The sequence below is a fragment of the Panthera leo genome, chromosome D4 (assembly GCF_018350215.1).
Source record: "Panthera leo isolate Ple1 chromosome D4, P.leo_Ple1_pat1.1, whole genome shotgun sequence".
Taxonomy (NCBI): domain Eukaryota; kingdom Metazoa; phylum Chordata; class Mammalia; order Carnivora; family Felidae; genus Panthera; species Panthera leo.
Genome location: NC_056691.1, coordinates 76,228,505 through 76,243,193, shown reverse-complemented (window position 1 = coordinate 76,243,193; position 14,689 = coordinate 76,228,505). Strand labels below are relative to the sequence as shown.

At 44.5% G+C, this 14,689-nt stretch overlaps 1 protein-coding gene across 1 annotated transcript in view; it reads left to right on the top strand.

Annotated features, from left to right (window-relative positions):
• ASTN2 (astrotactin 2) overlaps nucleotides 1-14,689 on the top strand; it is an 874,784-nt gene that overhangs the window by 545,707 nt on the left and 314,388 nt on the right. The window contains exon 12 of the mRNA XM_042912372.1: nucleotides 6,335-6,501. Coding sequence (XP_042768306.1) covers nucleotides 6,335-6,501 — 167 coding nt within the window. The remainder of the gene's footprint in view (nucleotides 1-6,334; nucleotides 6,502-14,689) is intronic.

Here is a 14,689-nt window from a genome sequence, read left to right as displayed (position 1 = left end):
TAAGAACAGGAAACAACTCACATGTCCTTCATCAGGTGAATGGTTACACACACAATGGTATGTCCACACCATGGAATACTACTGTGCAATAAAAAAGGAGGTAAATATTGATACATCAGCAATCTGGATGCATAGGAGAATGATGCTGAGTGGGGGAAAAAAAGCCAATCCCCAGAGGTCACATACTGTATGATTATGTTCTATTCCTGAAGTGACAGAAATTCTATAACATATTCTGAAGAATTCTATGATATAAAGGAATGGAGAACATGGTGGTTTCTGTGCATTAAGGAGAGGAGTCGGGTGGGAAGTGATTGTGGAAGTAAAGGGCAAAAAGGGGAATTTCTGTAGTGATGGAAATGCTGTGTATCTTGACTATCAATGTAAATATCCTTGAGGTGATATTTTTTCTATATTTTTTTCCAAGATGTTTCCATTGGAGGAAACTGGTCAAAAGGTACACAGGGTTTCTCTATATCATATTATTTCCTACAACTGCACGTGAATCTACAGTTATCTCAAAATTAAATAAAATATGAAAAAAAAAAAGGCAAACAAACAGGGTTCAGACTGAATTTGACCTGCAGACTATAGTGTGCTAACTCTGGCTTAAGTGATCTGGTCACCGCCTACCTCTCACACCTTGCTTTGTGCTAGCCTTGTTTTTCCCTGTCTCACTGAGCTATGGCCTCCTCTGTTCCATGGACAGGCCAACACTGCTCCTCCCTCAGGACTTTCAGACTTCCTGTTCCCTATTAGAAAATTCTTCCCGCTTGTATTCACCCAGGAGGCTAATTATTCAGGCTTTGCTCCGATGTTGAGTGTATGCCTCCTTCAGTCCATCCCCACTCACTTTATTCTTTCTTCACCTTATTTTTTTCCTCCGTGGAATAACCATTTTCTGTTTACTTGCCAATCATTTGTCTCCTCTCTAGGATTTAAAGTCCATGATAGCAAGGCCTTGTCTCTCGTGTTTACTGATACATTTTTTAGCACTGAGGAGGTATTCAGTAAATATATTTTGAATGATCCAATGAAAGACTTATATAGATAACAAAGAAAGAAGCTAGGGATGCCTGGGGGGCTCAGTCTGTTAATCGTCTGACTCTTGGCTTCGGTTCAGATCATGATCTCACAGTCGTGAGCTCAGGCCCCGCATCGGGCTCTGTGCTGACAATGCAGAGTGTGCTTGGGATTCTCTCTCTCCCTCTTTCTGCCCCTCCCACCATTCACATGCATCTGCACACATTCTCTCTCTCTCTCTCTTGAAATAAATACACGTTAAAAAAAAAAAGAAGCTAATAGTTTTAGTTAGGTTTTCTTTTGGGGGTTGGGTTCATTCATTTATCATTTGTTCATTTGTCCTTCATTGATTAAGTGCCTACTATGTGCTAGGTTCCGAGCCAGGCACTTCAGGTGGGTTTTCTCATAAAGTCTCCAAAAATGCCTCCAGTAGAGTGGCCATTCCTCCCTAAGGAACCCGAGGCGTTCTTTGAGGTGAAGCACTTGCTCAGGGTCTCAAAACCTGCATGGGATCAGGCCTGACTTCAGCCCCCACATTCTTGTCTGTGAGCTGTCCCTCTGTTTAAAGAAAGGAAACTGAGGTCCAGCTGGGTTCAGGGACATGTCTGACACACAAAGCAAGTGAGCAGACGTGCCTGGGCAGGAATTCTGATCTTCCTGTTTCTAGTGTATTGGCACATGTCCCTTTTGCTCAGTGACATCTGCTCCTGACAAAGAGGAAGTCTTCTCCGACCAAGGCCTCCCCACTCCGGCATCCCCCCGTCGCACTCACACTTGGAGGGACTTTATTTTCCCATTCAAATTATGCTGTGCTTCTTTGTTTGTTCTATTACTAGTCCTCTGTCTGACAGATATGTATATTCCTTATCTCTCAAACTAGTTTCTAAGCTCCTTCAAATTACCCACAACAGCAGCTGCCACTTGCTGAGTGTGTGTTGAACATTTGATGCATTTGTCTCACTGTATTAGTTATCTATTGCCGTATAACAAATTATCCCCAAATTGAGCAGCTGCAAACTAGAAGCTTGTATCATCTCACATAATCTTGGAGGGTTAGAAATTCAAGAGTGGTGGGGCGCCTGGGTGGCTTAGTCGGTTAAGTGTCCGACTTCGGCTCAGGTCATGATCTCACGGTCTGTGAGTTCGAGCCCCGCGTCAGGCTCTGTGCTGACAGCTCAGAGCCTGGAGCCTGTTTCAGATTCTGTGTCTCCCTCTCTCTCTGCCCCTCCCCTGCTCACGCTCTGTCTCTCTCTGTCTCAAAAATAAATAAACGTTTAAAAAAAAAAAAAGAAAAAAAGAAATTCAAGAGTGGCTTAGCTGGGTGGGTCTGGCCCCTATAAGATTATAGTCAAAATGTCAGCTGGGTTTGTAGTTCTCTGAAGTGGCTTTACTGGGGTCGGAGGATCTGTTTCCAAGCTTACTCATGTGTTGTTGGAAGGTCAGCCTTGCTGGCTGTTGGCCAGAGGCTTCAGTCCCTTGCTCACAACATGGCAGCTTGATTTCACCACAGCAGTGCTATGAAAGAGAAGGAGGGAGACAGAAGTTTCAGTCTTTTATAATCTAATCTTGGAAGTGATATACCATCAGTTCTGCCATATGCTATTGGTCATGCAGACCGACGCTGGTAGCGTGTGGGAGGGGACTACACAGGGTGTGAATACCAGTAGCGGGCATCACTGGGGGCCATCTTTGATGCTGGCTTTCACTCTGTTTACTCCTTAGAGTAATCACATAAAGATAGATGATGTTGAGTCACTGGCAAGAGGTTACACAGCTTATAAGAAGCAGAGTTTGGATTGAAACCCAAACCCAAACCCAAACCCAAACACACAGACATACTATACATCCTGTCTGGCGCTCAGATGGTTTATTAAAAAAAAAAAAAAAGCAGCTACTATGTTCCAGACGCTATGCTAAGTGTGCAGTGTAGCTGAGGACAAGGTAGGAAGGTCCATAGTATTACCAGCTTTGCATTTTGGTGGGGGGAGAGAGATGACAAACTGTGAAATAGTTGAAATAATTTGCAAATCTCAAATGATATTACTAGATCTAGTCTGCCCTCTCCCACCCACAAGGACTCAGGGTAGGAAGTCCACGCTGGATGAAGGAATGATCATATGGTGATTGGAAAACCCACTTCATATACTCAGAACACTTCTCCCATGGTCACAGATCAAATGCAAGTTTAATTCTAGCTCTGCGTTTAATTTGCTGTGTTATGTTATTCAAGCACCTTCACCTCTCTGAGCCTCAGTTTCCCATCTGTAAATCATCATCAAGTTTGTCTTCAGACATAAAATGCTTTAACATAAAGGGTAGTAAGTATGGTGGATGGGGCCCCAAGCTGGGACTAGGGGACTGGCTGTGTACCCTCTACTCATGTGCTGGGGGTTTGCGGTGATGGACACCCTCCTACTCTCTGAGCCTCAATTTTACAGTAAGTAGGTGAGGTCAGCTCTAAATCCATCTTTGCTCTGACTTCCCAAGATGAAAAATCTACCATTCAGTAAGTGACAGGGGAGTGCAGTGAGTTGCCTGAGTATCAGTTGAGAGCTACCGAGCCAGAAAGCCTGAAAAGCCCCACCCCTGCCACTTCTCCTCAGTTTCCTGATCTGTAAAATGGGACTAATGTGACTACCAACCTGTATTGCTTTCCTGTGACTACCGAAGCACCAGAAACTGTGTGGTTTAAGATGACAGAAACGTATTCTGTCTCCGTTCCAGAGGGCACAAGTCCAAAGTCATGGTGCTCTCAGGGTCACGTTCCCTCCACGTGGCTTCTTTGCCTCTTCCAGCTTTTGGGGGTTGTAGCATTTGCTGGCTTACAGCCATGTGGCTACAATCTCAGCTCTGCCTGCACATGGCCTTCTCATCTTGCGTGTGATCTCTCTTTGCCTCTCTCCTGTGGGGACATTCATGGCTGCATTTAGACCTACCTCGATAACCCAGGTAGTCAACTCCATGCAAGAACTTTAATCTTCCAGAACTTTAATCTGCCAGAACTTGACCATAGAAGGTGATATTCACAGGTTTCAGGGATAAGGACAGAAACATATCTTGGGTAGCCATTCTCAGCCTGCCACATGACCTCATAGGCTTGCTGTAAGGACTAAGTAAAAACAGGGAAAGTGTTTAGGTCTTATCTGGATTACAGAACATACTTTTGAAAATTTATTTATTTATTTTTTTAAAGATTATTCATTTATTCTGAGAGACAGAGAGAGAGAGAGAGAGAGAGCGAGCAAGTAGGGGAGGGGCAGAGAGAGAGAGAGAGAGATTGAGAATCCCAAGCAGGCTCTGCTTTGTCAGTACAGAGCCTGATGCGGGGCTCAAACCTATGAACCTTGAGATCATGACCTGAGCTGAAGTCGGTGGCTCAAGCGACTGAGGCACGCAGGTGCCCCCAGAACATACTTTTATAAAGAACAAAAGTAGTAGGGAATCAGCAGGGGATGGGACGAACTGTAATTCCGTGCCCCAGATACCTCCTGTCACCTGGTGAGAAGGTCAGCCATTCTTTCCAGGGCTAATTCCCAATCTCTGCAGACAGACAGACCCAGCCCTGAGGACCAGTAAATGGCTCCCAAATGACCCCATGACCAGGTGCCCTCCTGTCTGACATTGAATGTTTAGAGACAAGCAGGGACTTCCTCTGAGCTTGTATTAATATTTACAGCACTTCACTCACATGGAAAATTGATTTTTCTCTTTAAGCACAAAATGTAGCCAGTTTTAGAACCTTTCTGCAGCTTGACAAAGGCCATTTATAACCTACTTTCTCCGTCACCCTCCCTGGCGCCAGTCTCAAATATCTTGAAGAATTCTCGTGCATTGGTAATTATGAATTCTTCTTAGGCGAAATTTAATTTCCAGGAGGATTGACCTTTTTCTTTCTTGTGGTTATTGTTATTGTGGTCTTTGTGAATTGATCTGTGTGTATGTGTTTGTTATTGATGGGGTTCAGGATGGAGGCTTGGAGAAGGGACCGGGGAGCTGGGTGTGGGGTGTGCAGTGGGGGCATTTTAATCAGTGATGTCCAGTGATGGATGAGGAGGGCTGAGCTCTGGGTGTTAATCTTTGTGGACAGGAAATGCCAGCAAGGGTGACTGAAATTAAAACCTAGTACCTCATTTTTGGTCCCGAATGCAAGAGAAGTTGGAAACTGCTTCTCTGTCTGCTGGACTGGACAAGATTAGCTCAGCTCATCTAATGATGGAAAATAAATTATATAGCCAGTTGTCCCTACAGTATAGGATCTTCCAATTATGGAACACTTAGCAGATGCCAGGCACACTCAGAAGAGCATTTGACTGAGGTCACTCAAGATTGGAGTCACCAGGGTACTTTTAGGGACCAGAGGGCTACAGGTTTGTTTACCTGGATACAGGTGTTCCTGGTGAAACAGGAGCTGAAACATCTACAGAAGACCTTGCCTATCCGCTGAAGGGAGATTCAAAGTGTTATTGTTCTGGAAAATGCAGTTACTTATTTAAGCTGGGGAGTGATGATTGAGAAATACCACTTAGGAGGATGGTGTGGAGGAGGCCTAACTGGAATTTGCAGGCTCCCGATGTGGCCATGAAGGGGTCCCATTCAGGACTCTGGAAACAGGGATGGAGACGAAAAGACAAATTCAAGACAGGAAGGGAGAGAACTCACGTTTGATGAGTACCAGATTGCGTGCCAAATTCCAAAGTAGGACATGCACTCCCAGGATCCAGTTGAAGCGTCCCAACAAACGCATAAGTGTAGGTGCTCTGCCCATTTAACAGATAAGGAGGTTGAGGCTCAGAGATGGTGACTACCTTGTCCCAGGTCACAGAATGAGGAGAGGAAGAGCTGGAGTTTAAAACTCATGTCGGTAGGAACTCTTTAAAGTATACCTGGCTGCCTGCCAGGGTGATTTTTTTTTTTATCAGTGGCAGATCCTACTGGATAATAACAAACACAATAATGATGATGATTCACGCAGGGTCAATAGTAATAGCAGCTAAGGCTTGCTGTGCAGTTGCCACATGAGCCACTTTGTTCTGAGCACTTTGTTCTGAGCACTTTGTTCTGAGCACTTTGCCCACGGTACCTCCTTCTATTCTCACGCGTCTACCAGGCGGATACTGACAAAAGTCCCACTTCACAGGTGGGCACAGTGAGGTTCAGAGAGACCATACAACTATTAATTGGCCAGACAAGACTTTGACACCCCCTCTGTGGTCTCTGACGCATGGCCCTTCTCGGAAAGTGGGAGGAGAGGGCTCAGTGGGACCCACCACCTCCTTGGCCGTGACTGCCCTGTCGCTCTCTCCCCGAGCAGTGCCCCGAGGAGCTGAGGCCCATGAAGGACGGCTCCGGATGCTACGACCACTCCAAAGGCATCGACTGCTCGGACGGCTTCAACGGTGGCTGTGAGCAGCTGTGCCTGCAGCAGACGCTGCCTTTGCCCTCTGATGCCACCTCCAGCACCATCTTCATGTTCTGCGGGTGAGTCTCTGTTCCCGAGGCCCTTCCCCTCGGTGGGAGATGTGGAAAAAAGGTCAGACACTGCAGTCAGGCCAGACCGGGCCTGCCCGTCAACGAAATGGCCTTTCTGTGTCTGCTTTTTCAGCCCAAGAAGCAAAAGGCTTCTGTGGGGTATTGGGAAGAAGAAAGGAAGAAGTAAAATAAATAATTGATTAATACTTCCAATAAATGGACTCCGTGCTCAGGCGGTGTCTTAGGGTCAGGACTATTTTCCGCTGAAGCCCCCTGCCCCTTCTGTGTCTCCCCCGCAGCCCTGGCCAGTGTAGCTTGGAGACCAGAGCAGGCACCTTGAAAGTGTCACTGAGAAACCAGCAGGTGTGTGCTTGAGAAAACGCTTAGGCCAGACTGTCTACCCTGTTTCTGCAGGGAGTTAGCAGTGCAAATTCAGGGATGGCCTCTCTATGCCCTAACGCCCTATCTGTAAGGATAATTAAGTGGAGGCGAGGAGGCGGAAAGGAAGCCATGCAGGCAAATGCTAAGGACTCAGTGGAGTTTTACAGTGTGTCTGAGACTGAAAGAGTGGGCGCATTGGGACCAGCTTGCTGAGTAGCCTGGGACAAGTCCCTTTCCCTCTCTGGGCCGCAGTTTGACCACATGCAAAATGAGATCTTTGGCCGATGACGCCTAACGTTTCATCCAGTTTACCTAGTTTTCCATCCGGAGGAGTGAACTGGGAATTACCTCTGTCATGGACGGCCTCCAGGGTAGGGCTTGATCCTCAGCTATTCCTCGAAAATGGCACTGCTTTTTTTCCCCTCTCTTCTTCAGTCTCTTTCTGGTGACATCTTCCTATTTAAAAATGTCCTCATCTTTTGACATTCTGTGACTCAGAAAAATAATCCAGTGCTCGTGCAAGAATGTCTGTCATCGAAATATGCTCAGTGCTTTGCTAAGATCGGAAAACAGAATAAGGCATTTAGCAAGAGCCTGTTCGGTCCTACATATTATGCAAAAGGGGGTGGGGGAGCGTGTATGAGTTTGAACTCAGTTTAACAGAAAATTAATTTTATCTGCATGGTTCTCGTCCAGGGTTCTAGTTTTCCTTCTGGGACTTGCTTTAGGGTCTCCCCTTCTGCCTCAGTTACACTGGGGGCTGCAGGTGCCTTTGAGCAGGTGTTGCAACGGCTTGCTGCAGGCCCTAGATATGTATCAGCAAAATAAATAAGAAATAAATTAGTGTATGCAGACCTGAATTTATAGCTGTGTCTCCTCAGCTTAAGTGACTGCAGGGCAGTGTTGAGTAAATTATGCATGGGCTTAGATCTGAGGCTTGAATACAGAATCAGCCGTGTTCTTATCATTATTTTTCTCCCTGTGTACCTGGTGGTGGGGTAGTCTTTCTGTTGCAAAAAACAGTAGGAACAGCAGGTAGAGCAGTAATGGATTGTGACATAGCGACTGTCACCAGCTTCCAGTGAAGCACACTGCAGAGGTCAAGGGGAATCGACAGACTCCCGTTCTCATCCAAGCTCTGGAGATAACTCTCTCTTAGGCATTGGGCAAGTCTCTGAGAACCCCTGATCTTCAGTTTGCTCGTGTCTAAACTTTTAATATTTGCCCCAATATAATGACGGTTGTGAAGAGTGCACAGTTACTTCCTGTTAATTACTCCCTTAAGGGTAAGTCGTGTGTCCAAGGTCACATGGTTAGTAACGTAGCTCGCTGCCTCCTTGCTGTGTGACCATGAGCAAGTTACTCAACATCTCTGTGTCTCCCTTTCCTCCTCTGTAAAATAGGCATGATAATGGTATCTCTTTATGGAGTTGTGATGAGGACTAAAATGCATTACCTCACAGTTTCCATGAGTGTCTGTAAAGTGCTTCTGAACAGGGCCCTGCACAGAGTTGGCACTGTATGTATTTGTTAAATAAAATAATTACAGTGAATGATGAGTAGGGACAATAGCCCCTCACTTGCTCAGTGACTCGAGGTGTTCAAGTTCTTGGTTTTTAGGTTTGTGAGACAGGATCACCTAACTTTCCCTATCAGGAAAAGTCTCTGAAAGTCTTTTTTTTTTTAATTGAAGCAGAGTTGGGATACAAAATTCGTTTCAGATGTGCGCCATAGCGATCTGACATTTATATACGTTAGGGACGCTCACCGCAGTAAGTGTACTTGTCATCTGTCACCATAGAAAGTTAATACACTGGTACTGACTCAATTTACTGTGTCGTACTTTGCAACCACGTGAGACTTGGAGCTTGTTCCTCAAGCCCCTTCCCCTGTTTTGCCCCTGTCCTTCCCTGCCCCCACCTCCCCGCGGGCAACCGCTAGCTTGTTCTCTATATTTATGACTCTGTTTTTTGTTGTTGTTGTTCTTTGTTTTGATATTTAGGTTCCACAGATCAGTGAAGTCGTGTGGTATTTTTATTTCTTTGTCTGACTTATTTCCCTGAGCATAATACCCTCTAGGTCCATCCATGTTGTCACAAATGGTAAGATTTCATTCTTTGTATGTGGCTGAGTGGTATTCCATGGTGTGTGTGTGTGTGTGTGTGTGTGTGTGTACATATACACACACCACATCTTTATCCATTCATCTATAACTTTTTAAAAAATGTTTATTTATTTTTGAGAGAGAGAGAGAGAGAAGAGCGCAAGTGGGGGAGGGGCAGAGAGAGACATTGACACAGAATCCGAAGCAGGCTCTAGGCTCTGAGCTGCCAGCACGGAGCCCGATTCAGGGCTCGAACTCATGGACCATAAGATCATGACCTGAGCTGAAGTTGGGCACTTAATGGACTGAGCCACCCACGTGCCCCTCCGTTCATCTATTGATGACACTTGGGCTGCTTCCATATCTTGGCTATTGTAAATAATGCTGCAGTAAACATCGGGTGCACATATCTTTTCTGATTAGTGTTTTCATTTTCTTCAGGCTGGATCGTAGGGTAGTTCTATTTTTAAGTTTTTAAGGAACTCCATACTGTTTCCCATAGTGGCTGCGCCAGTTTGCATTCCCACCGACAGTGCACTGAGGTTCCCTTTTCTCCACATTCTTGCCAACACCTGTTATTTCCTGTCTTTTTGATACTAGCCTTAACAACAGATTTGAAGGGATATCTCATTGTGGCTTTGATTTACATTTTTCTGACATTCAGTGATATTGAAACAGTTTTTCATGAATCTGTTGGCCATTGGTACGTCTCCTTAGGGAATATGTCTATGCAGGTCCTCTGGCCATTTTTTGATTGGATTGTTTGTTGTTGTTGCTGTTTTTGGTGTTGATATATCCAATAAGGGGTTAATATCCAAAATATAAGAAGAACTCTGAAAGTCTTAAATAAGAATGAATGGGCGGGAGTGTGCTGGCAGCTGTTGAAGCCCATCCAAATGCTGATAAACAGGACAAAAAAAGAAAATAAAACCCAGGTCTCCTAAAACCAACTGCAGTGTCAACATGTTTTGAAGATTGCCTATTAAGGATGCAAATGAGAAGTTACCCACACTTGTTAGAAGCACTGTAAACAAAACAATGAAAGCCATTAGCAGGTACTTGTGAGAAAGTTGGTAGAGAGATGTAGCACCTAATTGAATTAAGCAAGGGAAACAAACCTTTGCTCAAGGAGACCTTCCAGATTGGATCAGAGCTCTGTGACCTTGCTGAGTTCCTTGGGTAGGCTCAGGTTCAGTAAACCTCTCTGCAGCTAACTTTTATGAAGTGCCTCTTCTGTGCCATGGCTGTGGTTAGTGCTTCGATTACAAGAGCCGGTTTTTAATTCTCCTAACAACTCTACAAGGGACGTACTATTATGATCGCCAGTTACCATCAAGAAAACCAGGCACAGAATAGCTCTGTGACTTTCCCAAGGTCACACAGCTGGTACATGGGGGCATTAGGGCTCCAACCCAGGCTGTGTGCCTCTAGTCTCAGTCAGGACAGACCTGCTGTTATTCCTAGCCTCTGGCCACTTCTAGCTATGTGGTCTTAAGCAAGTCCCTAAACTTCTGTGAGCCTTTCCTTTTAAGTAGAATCAGATGCAATTGTGAGGATTGAATGGAATTATGCATGCACAGAGGCCAGCACGCGTGAGCACCCAGCGAATGGCAGTTATGGCCAGTCTAATAGGTGTAAAGCCAGCTAATTTAATCACTTGGCGACGGAATTGTAGGTCTTCTTTACCACCCTGTCTCCAGCACCTAGAACAGTGCCTGGCAATTAGTAGGTGCTCACATAATAATTGTTAAATGATGTTCTTCACTTAACATGGCTAAAGCAGTTGTCCCCAGCCCAGTCTTTCCAGCTGCAATTCCAGTTGTGTCCCTCGTCCTGAATGAGGCCTCTTCTTGGCCTGCGCATCTGGAATTTTGACAATGTTGTTCCATCTGCCTCTCCTCCTCCTCTGTACCATCAATCCCCACCCCTTGCCTGTGGCCATTTAGCTTAGACAGCTCTGTTTCATCATCAAGACTCAGTGTGGATATAACCTTCTCTGACAAGTCTTCTCTGAGCCCCATGGGGTGCGGGAGTGAGAAGTGTAGTTACCCTGGAGCTGGGTAATAGAATACCTTGTCCTTTCAAGTGGATACTGCTTAAATATTGGCTCGGGATTTAGCAAGTGGGGTTAGGGCGTGCAAAGAAAGGACCTTTTTTCTTGTTTTATTTTGATTTGTATTTTTTTTCATTTCTACCCACAAGACGCTCTTGCAAGGACTGTTTGGTAGCTTTGAATTCTAATTTATCCCAGTGATATCTGGACACCCTGCAGACTGGACCTCCTGCCAGCTGCCTTGATAGCCAGCCCCTGGTCTACACAACTGAGTAAAGTATCTTTCTCTGGGATCACACAGGACCCCAGTGCTTCTCTCTGTGGTCACCCCGTTGCTCTTTTGACTTACCTGCTTTCCTGTGTGGACCTCATTGCACTGTGACGTCTTCATGATCAGGAACTAGGTCGTAGTCACCTGGGTATCCCCATTGTCACTCCCCACTGTTTGCCCCAAGAACTTCTTCAAAACCATAACCGTTGAATTAAGGAATTCATCTGTCTAGGGTTTCTTGCACCTACTCTGTACCTGGCCTTTTATGGGATGCTGAGAACGCAAATAGGCATTGAGTTTGTACTCTGGGACAGAGGGGACACTGAGGACAGGTGGCTGAGCCTCACTTGGTCCTGATTGATGTTGATAGAGCAACAGGTACTAGCAGGGTAGAGAGAAGCAGGTGAATTTGAGAGAAGTTGAGAAGGTCATCAGAAACTGAGCTGAAGCATTCAGAATGAATCTTTACAGGTGAGGGAGCATCCCCAAGCAATTACAGGTTGCTTGGTTACCTAGCAACCAAGTTGGTATCTTTTGTGTATGTGTGTTTATGATGTACTTCGTGCATTCTTTGACAAGGACTTAATATTATCCACATAAATCCAACCTATTAAAAAAAACATGTCATATAAAGTTAGGACTGACCGGAGCCATGTGTAAGGACAGAGAGAGAAAATGGTTGCAGGAGCCTGAAATGGGGGCATTACTCAACTGGAGATAAATTTAGCTCTTTGCCTCTTGGCAACTGAAGTAAACAGAAAAGGCAAAACAAACAACCCCCCCCCCCCCAAACATATGGTGGATTATATAGTAGTCCTGGCTTGACAAAAGGAAGGTTGTGTTTTTTGTTGTTTTATTGTGTTTTGTTTGTTTCAGGGGGTGAACACCTTTTCCTGGCATAATTTGCTAAGAGAGATGTTCCCTGTATATATATTTTTGTTCCCTGTATTTTTAAATAAGAAATTGTGATCAAGGTCATTCATATTTTTTGAAGTTTCAAGTATTTCTCAGATCTTTCAGAGGAGGAAACCGTGACCCAGAAGGATCTCACAGCCATTTAGGAGGTAAAGTTGGGACAGGAGATAACCCAAGCGTCTCTCTTCAAATTTGAATGGGATGTAAATGTAATTTTATTAACAATGTAATGAAAATGTGTTTAAAAATCTGGGCCGAAAGAGCACGTCTAGCCACACATCCTCTCTAGGAGTGGAAAACGCTGACCTCCAGACGGAAGATAGTGATCTTAATTTTGACTTTCAGTAACTGGTTGGAGAGGTGTGGGATGTGTTTATTCACCACTTGTTTTGTTTTGGTTTCTGACTTTTAGGTTAGGGTCTGCATTTTCACCTCTGTGACTTCTGATCGAAGAAACGGGATTTTACCTCCCATAGTTAACACAGAACATCCACATACCAGGTTCTCGGCAGACATCACAACCTTATGCTCCCTGCTGCTTGAAGTATTTTGCAAAAGCTCAGGTGTAAAACATATTCACAGACATTTGACTGAAGCACACAGAGTTCATCCATTCATTCAGAGAGATTTTTCCACTGTGGGATCTGTGAAACATGAGTCTCATATGCAGCTGAAAGGCAGAAAAGGGTAGCTCAGTGGTCACATTCCTATGTGGATGGGAAATTGTACTCTATAACTGCCTTTAAGGTTCATGGTGCACCTGAGGGTAGTAAAGGCTCTGACAAGTCCTGCGGTGGTGATATATCATAATTCACTTGTTCTAAAGTGCCCACGTTTTCCGCTTTCGAACATCTCTGAAATCAGGATGCATTTTACTATCAATGCTTTGAAAGATTTTTTAAAAATGTTTTTCTTAGTGTTAGGTGACATGCTAATGTTTCTCACAAGTGTTGAGGGTCTTAGAGTAGATACATCATTATATAAGTTAACCAGAATTCCCCCATGGAATTCTGTTTCCTTTCCTTTCCTTTCCTTCTTTCCTTCTTTTCTAAAGAATACCCTTGGGTACCTTACATTCAAAATGGCTTTTCTGGAAACTAAATCTTGAGTGAAACCTTCAGGCAGAGACCACCCTGAAAACAGTTTTACTAATCTTTATTTTGGTTAATGTTGAGACAGTCCCAAGGGCCTTCATGAGAAAGGCCCCCATGATATTGGATTGTAGGGTTCCTGTGGCTCAGGACCTTACCTTCTAGGCCACAGAGAGTCATGGTCCAGACAGCCCCAGGATGGGATTCATTACGGGTGTCTGATTGAGTAAAGCTGGACGCCACCTGCTACGGTCTTGTCTTGTGGTGGGCTCCTCAGATTCAGCCCTGACATTGGTCCAAGTCAGTGTTGTATGCCGTTCCTTGAGCTCTTCTGACCTTACATGTTCTATGTTTTTACATTCCCCGCCCCACCCCCCCAGGATCTGATTCTTTTTGCCATTTAAAGAAAAAATTTCTAGTCTGTGCATTGCCATCTATAATCTTATGGGCTCCACAAACCGTTGAGGAATGAATGAATAACTGAGCAAGTAAATACATGAATAAATAAACACCCTGCTTGGAGAATCTGTGTAAATGCCATCCCTCTCTAAGGTCCCAGTTTCCTCTTTTGAAAGACAAGCAGATTGGAAATAGTCATTTGTGCTGAAATGAAATGAGTACTAGATGTGGAGTAAGAAGATCCAGGTCAAGGTAGTGGTTTTTCCAAAGTGCTGGTATGATCTTGGTTGTGGAATTTTAAAGTGCCAGCCTCGAGGTCCTTGGTGGCTGTGTTGGAATGAAACTCCCCATCTCGTGATGTTGCTGTAGGGATTAAATAAAACATGCTCTTGGCTAAACACGTATAGGTTTTATGGCACAATCTCTAAAGGCCCATCTAGTTCTAGTATTCTCTATAATGTGATAGGTGTGTTAAGGGTAACACATTCATTGCCTACAGCTAAAATGCCCAGTTTGTATCTTTGTACTTATTTTATGGTTTTCATTTTGGCATATGTATAAATATAGTTCCATGCAGATCTTGGCTGGTTTCCTGTGAGCCTACACTCTTTAGAATTTCTGTAAGAAAATCTCCCAGACGACAGAATGTTCTAAAGAAACTGTATAATTATGTCGCATGGAAAAAAAAAACCAACAACTAAACAGACCTTTGCATAAATCATCCATCTTGTGCCCTGAGGTGGCTTGGGGGAGAGAGTTTCTCATGTTTCAAAACTCAGAGGATCATTTACCTCTGAGTCCCTATGTTTTTATGAGTCTCTGTTTTTTCCCCTCCCCGCATCTCTAAGTGTCTTACTAAGCATACCCCAAACCTTTTATCTCCCCTCCTTCCTCTCCTGTTGAGCCACAATCCTTTCCTACCCCCAGACAAAAATAGATAAATAAATAACCATGAACCTACAGGTGTAATATGGCTAAAATTT